Source organism: Cavia porcellus, unplaced genomic scaffold (genome assembly GCF_034190915.1).
Source record: "Cavia porcellus strain 051 isolate PalLab524CR breed Dunkin Hartley unplaced genomic scaffold, mCavPor4.1 scaffold_22, whole genome shotgun sequence".
Taxonomy (NCBI): Eukaryota; Metazoa; Chordata; class Mammalia; order Rodentia; family Caviidae; genus Cavia; species Cavia porcellus.
The window spans coordinates 12,959,471-12,973,131 of NW_026947505.1; the positions used below are offsets into that span (position 1 = coordinate 12,959,471).

A 13,661-nucleotide genomic window follows, 5' to 3' on the forward strand; every position below is an offset into this window, starting at 1 on the left:
AGGCCATTGAGGTGTGGCCTGGAAGAGTCTATCTCTCCATTCTTCCTTTATCTCTTTCTTTCTGCTGTCATGCCACGAGCTGTTTCTTCTCTGCCAAGTCCCTCTGGCATGCCTCTACACTGGAACCAGCTTAGACTATGGACTAAAATCTCTATAGACTGTGAACCCTAATAAACTTTTCTGACTTAGAGTTGTGAACGTTAAGTACAGGGTTTCAGCAGTTCTGAAAGTAACTAAGAGAAGTAGTGACAGGAGAATTTATCTCATATAGTTGTGTGACACAGGGAAGGACAATGCATATCAGGAGCTCTGCCAGGTGTCAGTAAATGAAGCAGAAGAGGAGCAATGCATACAACTTTAAGGGGCAAAGAGGCCTTTAGGAAGCTAATGTCCAATTTCCATGAATGGAAATTTGTGGTTGATAGACGGGTGGAACTGTGTGTGAGTTCCACGGGCTCAGGTGCCTGGCTCAGAGTTCTTTCGGCTGTACCGCTATGCTGAATCACCATCCCAAAAGGCAGCAGATAATGCTACTCACGCTTCTCCCAACCAGCATGAGTTTCCTGATTCTAGACCTGCACTGCCTGTTCCTGCCTCCGTGGAGATCCTGTGTGCTGCTGCACTCTGATAGCGATTGATGGTCCTCAGGCTTTTTGCAATAAAGAGCAAGATTACTATTTAGAATCAAGGTAGCTATTTTCACAATCCATTGTGAAGCAGTTAGGCAGGGAATCTTTGCGAGGTAAATAAACACAGTCAACCTCAATTATTTGATTCCATTTAGTATATTAGAAAAGGGAATAGCTTAATGACACCCTAGTGGTCTATAATAGTTAATGTGCCACAGAAAATGAAACACAAAATCCCCTTCTCACTAATAACTTTGAGGCCAGTGTTATGAAAAGGCACAAACTCCTGTGAAATCAGTGTTTTCCCCTTCCCACCAGGTGATGTTATTAGTTTTTGATGCTCTATACAGTGTTCATGAAAATATCAGATCTTAGGGGGGCAGGGGAATCCTGTAATATGTTTTGTTTGTTACATGATAGATCCTGAAAACATTATCTAGGACAGTTGCTATGGCAATGAAGATGATCTTGTAAAGGCCACATGATTTCCCACCTCAATGCCACATGTTCCCAAATGATAGTTTGGAGATGAGATGCTCAGTAGCAGAGGGGAGAGTCTTCGCTAGTGGTCACCACCTCCCTTGTATGCAGACCTGGTGGCCTGCCAGGGTAGGGAAGTACATAAGCTCATTACTGATTGGCACAACACAGAGGCTATTTTGGGTTGGAGAAGAGTGTGAGCTATTACTTTGGAGCTATTCCCTGGAAACAAATGTCTAGCCTCCTTTCTCTCCGTATGATAGACACTGACAGGATAAGCTTCTTTGTCATATTTTACTGTCAATAGATTGAGTGCCAGCAGCTCTTGTGAGAGAGGAAGCTGTGCACACCTGGAGCAATCCCAGGCAGCAGCCCCAACCCAGACTTGACAAAGATGCTGGGACACGGTAGGATGCTCTGCCCTCTGTCACCAGGAAAATACTTCCTCTAGAGTTTTCTGTATCTGCACCATGCAGCCACTGAGTATAACAGAAAGAAAAAGGACCAAGAAAGCATCTGAATCCAAGTTATAACACATTCTTTTTGCACCTGTGAAGTGGTGAAATTGATGCTAATTTGTCAGGAAAATGTTGAGTATTAGATCTCATTTTTGGAGTGCTACAGATAGGTAATAATAAAAATATGGTAGCCATTATTGCTATTGAAAATATTTGCCATTAAAGTTAAATAAACCTGCCGGGCTTGGTGGCTCACGCCTGTAATCTCAGTACTCGGGAGGCTGAGGCAGGAGGATTGTTGTAAGTTCGAGACCAGCCTGGGTTACCAAGTGAGCTCAAGGTCAGCCTGAACTGCATAGAGAAACTAAGTCTCAAAAAGACAAAAAAATTTTTAAATAAACCTTCTTCTCTTTAGAATAAAAAAATTAAATGTAAAATCTGTTAAATTAATGAAAATATTGTACTGAATATATATGTATATATACATACATATCCATATATGGATTTTTACATACATGTAGACTTATAATTAAATCAGTATATATAGAGAATGTACATGGGTCAAGACACATGAATTAATATTCCCAATTTGTCTTTTTTATACCTATATTCTGGAGTAATGATTGTTAGTACTCATTTTTATTCTCAAAAGTGACCTGGTATGGATATGTTTTATGAAAGCCCTAATTAAGGATCAGAAAATAAAAAGTGACCTCAAAAGCACCCAAGAATACTTACTGTGTCAGTGTTGATGAGTGAGGTATCCACTATACATTCACTGGGTTAAGACATCTATACTGTGGAACTAACACAATTTTGACATTCAAATAAGTCTTAAACAGTCATTACCAAAATAAGAGTAGAAACACAATGGCCATAGGCTTCTCTTTAACAGAGAATTTTCCATCCAGTAAAGAGTGTTGTATACTTTTCTGTATAATTTTGATCCTACTGTTGATTTTCTAACAGTTGCAACTTCAGGTGGAGGGTTTTAGTGTTAAGTAGGATCTGTTAAGGGGCCACTGCATTGAAGGTGTGTGTCTGCTCAAACAACACTCCCACCCTGGGAAATTTCTGTGATTCCAGCATTTGGGACTCCGAGTAGCCTGTGAAGTCTTGTTCAAAACTTATTAGACAAGGTTACTAAGTTACCACTTTTATTATCCTAGTAAATTTGCAATTAGAGGGAAAGAAAATTATCATTAAGGTCAGAGATTCTTGATGACAGAGATAAGTTATCCTATTTCAGTGACTTTCAAGTTTTTTTCAAGGGAGGTGTTTGCTTGCTGTCTTATCTACCTTTTTATGCTTACTCTATGTAGTTGGACTTTAAAATGCCCTGTTTCCTTTAATCCTCATTTTTTTCTGGAAAGTTTCTTTTCAATATGGAAAACATTATATTAGCAAATTTCTGCTTTAATAGTGTCCTTCCAAGCAAAACTGAATTGGAATTGAATAATTTTCCTCTTCTAGTTGGCCCAACTATTTTGTGTCTTGCTCCTGGAGAAGACATCCTTGTATCTTTTTCACATTTTCAACTACGTATAAGTAAAGCATCCTCTAAATAGAACTCTTTAGAAGTTTCTATTTTCATCCCAAGCTCAATCTCAAGTCAAAACTCTTTACCATTCCGTCTAAATACTTCACGCTCTCCAACTTCTTATAAACTCTCTGCCAGCCCTTTGCCCAAGAACAGTAGTATCCAATGAGTACTTAGGCTGAAGCAAAGAGGAAGTTGGCAGGGAGTGTAGAGTCTCAGATTGTTATCAACCCCATGAGCAGCTGAATCTGCCAATGCTCTCAACTTCTAGTACCTTATTCACACATAGGTACCATAGACCCCTCACTACCAGTCAAATGGGCAAAGGAAATCCCACTGCAGAGAGAAGCATATTTCTGAAACTAAATACAAAGTCTCTGAACTATGCCAGTGCACACCAAGTCTGTGTTGTTTTCCAAACTTGCAACCTTTATTTTATGAAGTGTGAATGGCCTCCAAATTTCTCATCCATGTGCAATTACTGAAATTTGGCCTTCCAATATGAAGCCTAGATTTGATGCAGTACTGTCCCTTTGAAGTTCTTTGTTACTTGGGGGACTCTTTTACTTAGGCAGAAATGATCACAGGGCTTTTGAAATCCACAGGAAAAATCTGAAGACTAAAATTAATGTGTAGTATGTCTCTCCATGAAGAAATATTACACCTAGGTTTCTAAGAATTAGCAAATCTTATTTAAATATTTCTGTATTGCCAACAACAAATAAGATATCTCATACCTGTCTTCTTCTAACTGTGAGTTTTTGTGGCCTTAGACAAAATGACAAAAATAGTAGGATCACCAAAGAAAATATCAGGGGCTAGGTAAGAGTGACTTAGCATGAATTGCAGATTGTCAAAGAGAATAAAAAGAATGCTCTTCCACTACCGTGAGATAGGGAAAGACTTCATGGATGTTCATGGGAACCAAAAAAGAACAAGTTATTTTTATTGATCTTTGAGGATTGTTTTAAATGAAAAAAGATGGTTTTCAGTCTTGGAAATTGAGCTTAAAATCCTTTTACTGACCTGTATCCTTGACCATTAATTACTTAATTTATTTATTTGTGTTCTTATCTTGAGACAGAGTCTTATGAAGTCTCTAAATTGCCTAAGTTGGGCTTGAACTCACAATCTTCCTGCCTCTGCCATCCAGAGTGCTAGAATCATAGATGTACACCACCATGCCCTTGGCTTATAAAAGTTCTCCATTCTCACCTTGTGTGGAGTTCCTTCTATAGCTCATAGATCGTTACAGAATAGAAAAAAATGAGATTGAACCAACCTTTTGCAGATAGTCTAGCCCACAGTGGTCCCACATCAGAGCCTCTTCAGCAGGACTTCTCCTCTCCCCACTCCCTGAGAGCCCTGAAAGCGACTGATAGTTAAGCATGCAGACACTGCCTTGTTGACTGACCTTGGTACGATCTGTTCTCATTATTACAGGCAATGAAAGCTTAGAAGAAAACTACGTCCAGGACAGTAAGATGGGGTTTGTCATTAATGCCATTTATGCGATGGCACACGGGCTGCAGAACATGCACCATGCCCTCTGCCCTGGCCATGTGGGCCTCTGTGACGCCATGAAGCCCATTGACGGCAGCAAGCTGCTGGACTTCCTTATCAAGTCCTCCTTCATCGGTGTGTCTGGAGAGGAAGTGTGGTTTGATGAGAAAGGAGATGCTCCTGGAAGGTAATATAGTTTTTCTATAATGGCTCTGAATGACTTGGTGAACCTTCAGAGCAGGACAGATTGCAAGTAGGGATCCCTTTGGTTTCCCAGTATCTGGGTATTATGGATTCAGCTGGAACAGTAAAAACACCAGTATCAAATGGGTATTACTAAATACCACACTGGTCTTCAAAACATTGAAACACTTCTTGGTAAATCCCAAGAACCCTGCATCCTTCCAGTACTATCCCCTTACCCAGCTCCCACCTGACCCTTCTTTCAGAAGGCCTGAAACACGTTTAAAAATCCAAGAGACCATAAGGACATTCCACTTGACCAACTGCAGACTCCCAGGCACTGCCTGCATCACAGTGTCTTTCTGATAGATCAGTCACTGTGCTATTCTGGCCACAAAATACTGAAGACATTACATCCACTTAAAATGTTTAGTAGGTAAAAAGAACTGTATTCTGCACATACATCCACTTTTCTCAGGTGAACTTCCATTTGTGCTAATCTATCTCCTGGAGACAGAATGGAAAGAATTCTTATCTAAGGTATAGTCTCTAATGGCTTTCAAAGAATTAATCAAACAAGAAGCAGAAAAAATCAAAACCTAACTAAATATGCACATGCACACACACACACACACACACACAATTTCTCCTCAAGTCATTTTACACACAATCTCTTCTGCAATACTTGTTCTGATGCTACCTCTGCGCCCACTGGTAACTGGTACACAGAAAATTATGTCAGTTTCAATCACATACATTTTCTTAGCAAAGGGATAATTAGCATGGCAGAAGAATTAAAACATTCATCAGTAAGAGCAAAGGCCCTCAGCTCAGCCTCTGCACAATACTCTCACAACCTTCTTTTCATATATAATAATAAAGTAATAAGGCCCCTATTTTATTCAGTCTATAACTTTGCAGATCTAGAACTTTCTAGGAAAGCACAGGTTGTGTTAAAATGGAACCTCAAGTCACTTAATTCTCTAGTGTATTATTATCCTTCTTTTTGGATAACAAAACTGAGGGTCAGATAAACTAAGCAAGCCACCTGAAGTCACACAGCAGGTGGGTAGTGAGGGCAGATAGTCTGGCTCTGAGGCTCGTAATCTTTTGTGAGATTATGCTGCTTTGTAGCTAATTCTAAAATTAGGAAAAATTTCTGGCAACCTTCTTTATGTAAAAGTGCTATAAGAGACCGTGCGTCCCTTCTTTGTATGGATGTGTTAAGTTCTACATAGAGATAATCCATTATGGAAGCTAAGTGGGAATCTCACTGTTAAAAGCCAATAGCTCTAGGAAGGATACAGATGTCATTGTCAACAATGAAAATAATGAATTTACAGTACTCCTTCTCAGCTGTCAGGTAGGAGTAGCTTTTGATCAGAATGTAAGTGTGATGTATAACTCAGGGTTTGAGAAATGTAGGAAGAGGAAGCTTTGGGATATTGAGCACATTTGGACGGTACCAGGAGAAGTAAATTGACCTGACACTCAAAGAGGGCCCACCTGGCCCACTGAGTTCCTCACTGTAATCTTGAATTCCCCTGCAAGACAGGCTCAGTACTGGGTCAGCTTTGCAACGTAAACCTTCCCACATGATTTGAAAAATATACCGTGTTCCTAGTTCGGGGTCAGATGCACGATTTTACTCCCAATAAATTACATGTTTTTGCATCCTTTTTTCATCTGTAAGTTTTTCAAAACATAGGTGCACGATTTTAGCTGGCTTTTCTTCCCTGTTTAATTACATATTCAAATTATGAGCTTTCCCCTTGGTGCCTTTTCAGGGATCATTGCCTCCTGCTTGAAGGTGGTCAGCTTAATCTCTTTTTAGCTACTGTTCCAAACACCTCAGGAGGCTTCCAGCTCCTGCCTTATAGTGGCTTACGCTTTGGGCCCCTCTTGTAATTACTTTAGTTAATCATCACAGAACATAAACCCGATGCATTGAGAGGATGCTGCAAAGTGTAATTTACAGCATGAGGAAAGGCTAGCATATCCCGCAGGAAGCCTGGGTTCAGAGGACAGAGCGGCACTCATTAACACACCGTACACACATTTCAGGAAGTCAGTGTTTTCCCCTTGATACCTTTTAGTGTTTCTTTCTTCTTGTTTTTTCCCTCCAGTATTTGAGACTTTGTAAAATGGGTTTTCATACCAAAATACTGTGAATTTTTCAGTTTTAAATATTAATGAAGTATGAACCAGCTTCCCTTATGAAACAGTAAATGGGGAAGTTGAAGTAAGTCTTAGGAAATGGATTTACAGGCAAAAGATTTATATTAAGAAAAAGACGACTAATGGCTCCAGGTGTATCATTCTCTGTTTTCATTCTTGCCTTAGTTTTGCTCGCCAGTGAAGGAAAGCTTCCTTACTCTCCCCAAGTCTACTTTTCTTTTAGGAATCAGCTATTTGTAGAAACTCAGAGAATCTAGATGTGGAAAAGCCAGAAAATACCTTGTGGAAACAGCATACATTTACACATTAAGTATAGGCAGAAATGCCAGTGAACTGGTAATCACTGTCTAGACAAAGAATCAGGCCAGGTACAGCCCATACAATCCAGAAGCCAGGTTAGACTGACTGGCAGTAGCTTCCCAGAGTGCGAGGCTGAGAAAGACTGTGAATCTGAATGAAGTTTAAAGACGAAAGATTTCAGGGTGGAGTAGAAGAAACAGAGGAAGAGGAGTGTGTGTTGTTTAGTTAGCATCTATTTCCTTGGGTTGGACAGACAGAGCTGGATGCCGTGATTCACTCTAGCTCAGGAGGTTACAAACTCTGCATAGGTACTGCAAAAAAGAATCCCACTCTGGATCCAGTACCAAGGGAGCCAAACTGAGTGTGGGTACATTGCCACATGAGTTACAGTTTGCTTGGAGTGCGTGACAACATGGAAAGAAGATGTAAGGCTACCAGTGATTTTTCAATGCTTGAGAGACACATGGCCATGCCAACACAAATATTGTCCTGTTTTCTTATAGAAATGGAAATAACCAGTGTATTTTAAAGTTATTTATAGAAATACAAGTATGACTGATGTCATGAGATTCCTTTACACATTGTCTTAGTCTGTTTGGGGCTATAACAAAATAGAGTAGACTGTGTGGCTTATAAACAGTAGAAATTTATTCACAATTTTGGAAGTTAGGAAATCCAGCATTGAGGCACCGGCAGGTTTGGTGTGTACTGAGGTCCTGCTTTCCAATGCATAGATGGCACTTTTTATCCATGTCCTGGTGGCAGAGGAGACACAAGTTTTATGAGGCTGCTTCCATAAGGACACAAATCTCATTGATGAGGACTCTGAACTCATGACCTAATCGCCTCCCCAAATATCCATCTCCTAATGCTGTCACTTTGGGAGTTAGCATTTCAGGATGTGACGTTTAAGATAGAGACACCTAGACCATAGAAACTATGCATTCATCCCAATTTTAGAGAAGTTTTTTGACCTGCCTTATGTTCATATACCACCAAAGAAGCTTAAAGAGCATGATGACATTCCTAGGTACTACTGAACTGTTAGAAGGGCTCCAGCTCGCACCGTCTGATGTCCCTCTGTTCTCTCTACTGCATTGGAGAAATTCCTCTGTTTCCTTCCCTGGAAAAGCAGAGTTTGATTCCCTAAGTATACTCAGGCTTCAGTAAAGATTTATTTTTATACAAAGGTATACATTACTACAGGAAAAAGATCTAAATGTATACTTTGCCATTAGTCACATTTCTCCATTTAAAATTACTGGAATAAACCAGCAGTGGTGGCATACACTATAATCCCAGCACTAAGGAGGCTGAGGCAGGAGGATCCTTGCAAGTTTGAAACTACGGTGGGCTACAAAGGGAACTCAAGGCCAGCCTGAGCTGCATAGAAAGACCCTAGGAAAGGAATAAAACAGATACATAAATAAATATAAAATTACTAAAATAACTGACAGTAATTATTTCACATAAAAAAAAGTTTGTCCTAACTGGGAAAGAGACCAATTTAAGTGTTCATGTGTAAGATACTAAACTTTCGACATTCTTACTAACTAAAGACATCTTTCTCAGACTATTTGCTCTTTGACCACCTAAAATAATTTCAGACTCAGTAAAGACTCCCTCTTTTAATCTGAAAATGGAAAGTAGATGTGAGAAGGATATTTGGAATGTAAGTAACGAAAGAGATAAAGCTCTTATGGATGGCTACTTGTGCAAAAAGCAATTTAATGAATAATGATTTGAAGGGAAACCATCAATATGGGGTATGTAGAATTATTTTTGGAGTATGAACAGGGACTATGATGAGAGTAACATTTTCTTTAGGAAATATGGATGCATATTTCTTCGGGAAATACAGGTACATTCTGGAAAATCAGCGGTAACCTAAACTGAAATTGTTACAATAGCTGATATTGTGATGTGTGATTATTCTAGCGATTTTCCTCTGTATCAAAATCTAGCTATAAAATGTCTTTGTTTTCTACATTGTGTCCACATCACGTCCTCCAAGACTGGAATGTTGCTTTGCAGGTATGATATCATGAATCTGCAGTACACGGAAGCTAATCGCTACGACTACGTGCACGTGGGGACCTGGCATGAAGGCGTGCTGAACATCGACGATGACAAAATACAGATGAACAAGAGCGGAGTAGTGCGGTCCGTGTGCAGCGAGCCGTGCTTGAAAGGGCAGATTAAGGTACGCACAGATGCCTCCTCGGAAAATGCTTCTGAGCCCTCCTGCCTGAGTCCTCGGATAGAAAAACGCACGCATTCATTTTAAGAGTATCCTGAAAGGATGTGCCAGGCTTATTGTTTTTCTTTTATATTTAGATAAAATTTAAAAGACAAAAAGGGGTGTTTTAACTCTGAAGATATTTGAGTAACTTTTAATTGCAAACTTTCATATAATGCAGACAGAAAGATGAGTCATCAAATTAAAAAGCGATGAAGAAGTAAATGTGGAACGAAGAACCAGCAATTCAACTTAGTCATATTCCAGCTAGTACTAAAGAAAGTTCAAGGATCAGGCGCAAGCATGTTGTGATGGATGTTAATGGTGTGTGGTTACTGCTGCACAAGGGACCCGTTTATCATCGTGAATAGATACAATTGTTTCAATTAAATATTTAAAGGTAAAACAAAGTAAACGTGGAAACCAAAGCCAGTAACACTGCTTAGTCATAGTTCTGTCTATTGTTTAAAAAAAGGCAAACGCTGAACAATATTAATAAGAAAATGACATAAAAAAGGTTGAAGTGAGGTAACACAGAAGCCGTGTTCACGCTTTGTCTCTTTGCTAACAAGTCCTTTGATTCGGAGCAGAGTCCCCACCTTGTAATTGTATCCAGGGACTTTTTCATTGCTAGGTGAGGCCGTGCAAGCGAGCAACCTAACAGCGCTGCATCCACACGGTTAGAGGAAGCAAACAGCAAACACCCGGCATTTGCTGGGTGCACTGGAGGGAATTCTCTGAGAAGGAGGCACAGAAGCAGCGCTGTCTGTGTCTGGTGCTATTTAAACTCAAGCTGGGAAGGAAACAACACAGGGGAGGGCTTGTGAGCTGGCAGGGGCATGGAGTAGATGAACTAATAGGCCCTTCCCCATCTCTAATTTTCTGTGATTCATCTCGGGGAGCAGACAGGCTGTCACATAAATGTGCACCGCACAGCTGGGGCTGGAGTAGATTGTGCATGAGTCTCTGGCCCCCTCACGGTGCCATCATTCTGTTTCTTCACTCTCCGCCTGCGTGCTGCAGGGTACCTGATGGAGGAGGTGCTCTCAGTAGGCTTAAAAGACCCATGGGCAAGGGTCCAATTGCGAGGTAGGTGGGTTTTGGTGTGGATGCTGGGGAAGCCTTTGTTTGTTTATTTGTTTTTGAGACGTCTTGCTGAGTAGGGCAGCAGGCTGGCATTGGACTTGCTTATGTAGCCCAGGCTGGCCTTGAACTTGTGACAGACTTCCTGCGTCAGCCTGTCTAGTGCTGGGATTACTGGCACATGCTACACATCTGACCAAGAAGATTTATCTCAAAGTTCTAAAAATAGTGGGCTATTTGGAACCAGTAACAGCTTTTGGTAGCTGAGAAGAACCATCCTGTTAAGCAAATTGTTAGTGCTTCAACAATTCAGGAAACAACAAACTTCTGAGACAAATGAATCTGGTTTTAACTATCTTGAGCCTTATCTGTATAAAAGACTAATAATTGTCATGATGATTTTTGAATAAGGATACACTCCATTCTATGACTATGAAAGGGTACCAGAGGCCTCCTGCCATGGCCACATTTAGTCCTTGAGGTTGTGGGTGCCCTGGTTTGGATATAGTTTGTGTGGGTCCCCTAGAAGTTCATGTATTGAAAGCTTTGTCCCACGTATATGTTGTACAGAGGTGGCAGAACCTTGAAGCAGTGGAATCTCTTAGTGAGTAGGTCAATAGTAGCCTCAACTGCAGTGGTCTTGTGGAGGGAGTTAATTCTCTTGAGTGTAGAACACTATAAACTGAGTCCAAACAGGTGCTCAGCATCTTCTCCATGTGCCCAGTTCTCCTCCTGGTTGTGGTGTTCTCTAGCAACCAAAGAAACATTGCTACCCAATCTTGGACTTTCAGTCACCAAACTGAGATCTCAATACATCTCTCACAGTGTACAACATGATAAGATTTATTCTTTGTAAGTCACTCAAACTCTGCTATTTCATTATAGAAACAGAAAACAGACTAATACAGTGGTAATGGAGAGATCTGATTAAGGAAATCCTTACATGCCTGAGGCAGTGTGAGGCGATTCAGGAGACAGCAAACACAGTTAACAATACATCTGGAAGTACTTCACAGTGACTCCACGGGGTGTACAAACTAATAGCCCTCCTTCTTCTGAAACATTTCTTCCCGTTGTCCAGATGGAGTCCATTCATGCGAGGCCATCTGGTGGCATGCAAGTTTGTCCTCTAGAGCCCAGTGTTCCCCCGTGCTTCTCTTTGACTGTTACCATTAGATGTGAGGCCAGTGGATTCTGGTTGCATCTTCTTTTCCAAAGTGGGCAAAAGTCCAGCACATGTGAGGCTGAAGTCACGTAGTGGGGAGAGCACGGAAACCCTCGGCTCATCGCTTGCCTGACCCAGCGCATTTCGTCGGTTAGTCTCAGGCTTGCACGGGTGTGAGTAGCATTCAGCCTGCTGTGGAGGCATCAGTACTATAAAGTTTGTTTTTTTTTTTTAGGATATACAGACAAAAACTGGCAGAAAAACACAAATTGTTCCAGGCATACACTGTACTCCAGATCCTTGTCACAATTCCTTCCTGTTACTCTGACAGCTGGAAGAATGGTGCTCACATAGCTCGGGTATCCCACATGCACGCTCCAGAGAGATGTCTGCGTTCATCTCTCTGCCTAGACACTGAAGGATTTCTGGCAGCAGGCTTGAGTTACACCCATCCAGTGTTATTGAAAGAGATCCCAAAATCATTGCTGAGCTGTTACAGAGCACTTCAGGAAAAAAGTAAATCTCTCATAGGCCAATTTTAGCAATATTGTATCATATTTCTCCAGGTGCTACTGCAAATAGGACATGTTCTCTTAGTAAATGGAAATTACAACTTTTAGGAAAAAAGTATGAAAAAAGTATTTTATGAGGTGTGACCCAAACATGATGACTATTTAGCATGAAAGAAAGATTACCACATTAAAAGACACATTGCAATTAATCCCCTTTAAAATATTCCTTTGGCTTTGAGCACCCTGATCCCATCCTTCTCACCATTTCTGAAGGAGTTCTAGAAGTTCCTTTCATGTCTTTAGTTGTGCTGCTGTGGCTGCCTCCTTTCCAAAGTCATTTTGACTTTGGGGAAGAGCAAGATGTCACGTTGTGACAGATGTAGTGAACTAGGTGGATGTGGGCACACTGCAAAAATTTGTTTGACAGAAACTGCCTCAAGTGATTTGAATCAGGTCAGAACATGAGGCAGCCAATGAAAAGATAGTCACCGAGGGAGATTTCCAGAACGGTTTCAGAAGGGAGCAAGAACAATGGGACCAGCGTGTTAGATGTGAGGGGGAGGACTTCGTGGGAGACTAACGACACTGTTTTTCGGTGTAATACTATTCTTACTTTAAATATTGACTGTATTTTTATCACACCTCATAAAAATCAATGACATTTAAAATGTTAAAATAATAATTTGATCTCTTTTCTGTTATCTTGCAGAACAGTTGATGATAATTTTTATTTGAAGTGGTTAAAAGCCCAGCTTCCTTATGTTTAGAAATATATATCCTACATTTTTTGCAGGCAAAAAATGATTTCCATCACACCTCAAACACAGTTACTAGAATTACACTTATATTGTTGTGTGTTGTATGAGGATCCAGTCAGGAAAAAATAGAACATGGCATACAGATCAATAAGTGGATTTTAATAAAAAACTGGCTAAAAGGTAAAAGAAGATTTTTGAGGCAACTCAAAAATGAGTAATGGAAGAGATCGATTCCTGCTGCAAGGACTAACAGAACATGAGAAAAAGTCACCCTCTCCCTGAGCCGTCTCCTAACGTGGAGAAGGAAGATGCCTTGGCCTCTCTCTCTCTCTCTCTCTCTCTCTACTTCTCTTCTGTCTCCCATTAGTTATTCCATGTTTGCCAAACCCAGCCAGAAGACAGCTGACAGGGGATCCTGGGAACTGCATGTAACGCACAGGTCACTCAGCACAATTCCCTTATTAGATGCTAACCTGAGAGTCAATCCCAGGGAAGTCAGAATGAGGGGAAAGGAGAAGAGAGACTTGAGAGAAGGGGAGGAAACCAAACAAAGCAGGGTGATGTTTCACTGAGCAGGACACCGCTCCCTCATGGCTGGGGCCTTACAGAAGTCTCTGGACAGGTAGTGCAGAT

The 13,661-nt window shown here is 40.8% G+C and overlaps 1 protein-coding gene across 4 annotated transcripts in view; it reads left to right on the forward strand.

Annotated features, from left to right (window-relative positions):
* The window catches only part of Grm1 (glutamate metabotropic receptor 1), a 347,694-nt gene that overhangs the window by 281,742 nt on the left and 52,291 nt on the right, over positions 1-13,661 (forward strand). For all 4 annotated transcript variants that reach the window (XM_063233461.1, XM_063233463.1, XM_063233462.1 and 1 more), the window contains exons 4-5: positions 4,551-4,797; positions 9,306-9,474. In XM_063233461.1, coding sequence (XP_063089531.1) covers positions 4,551-4,797; positions 9,306-9,474 — 416 coding nt within the window. The remainder of the gene's footprint in view (positions 1-4,550; positions 4,798-9,305; positions 9,475-13,661) is intronic.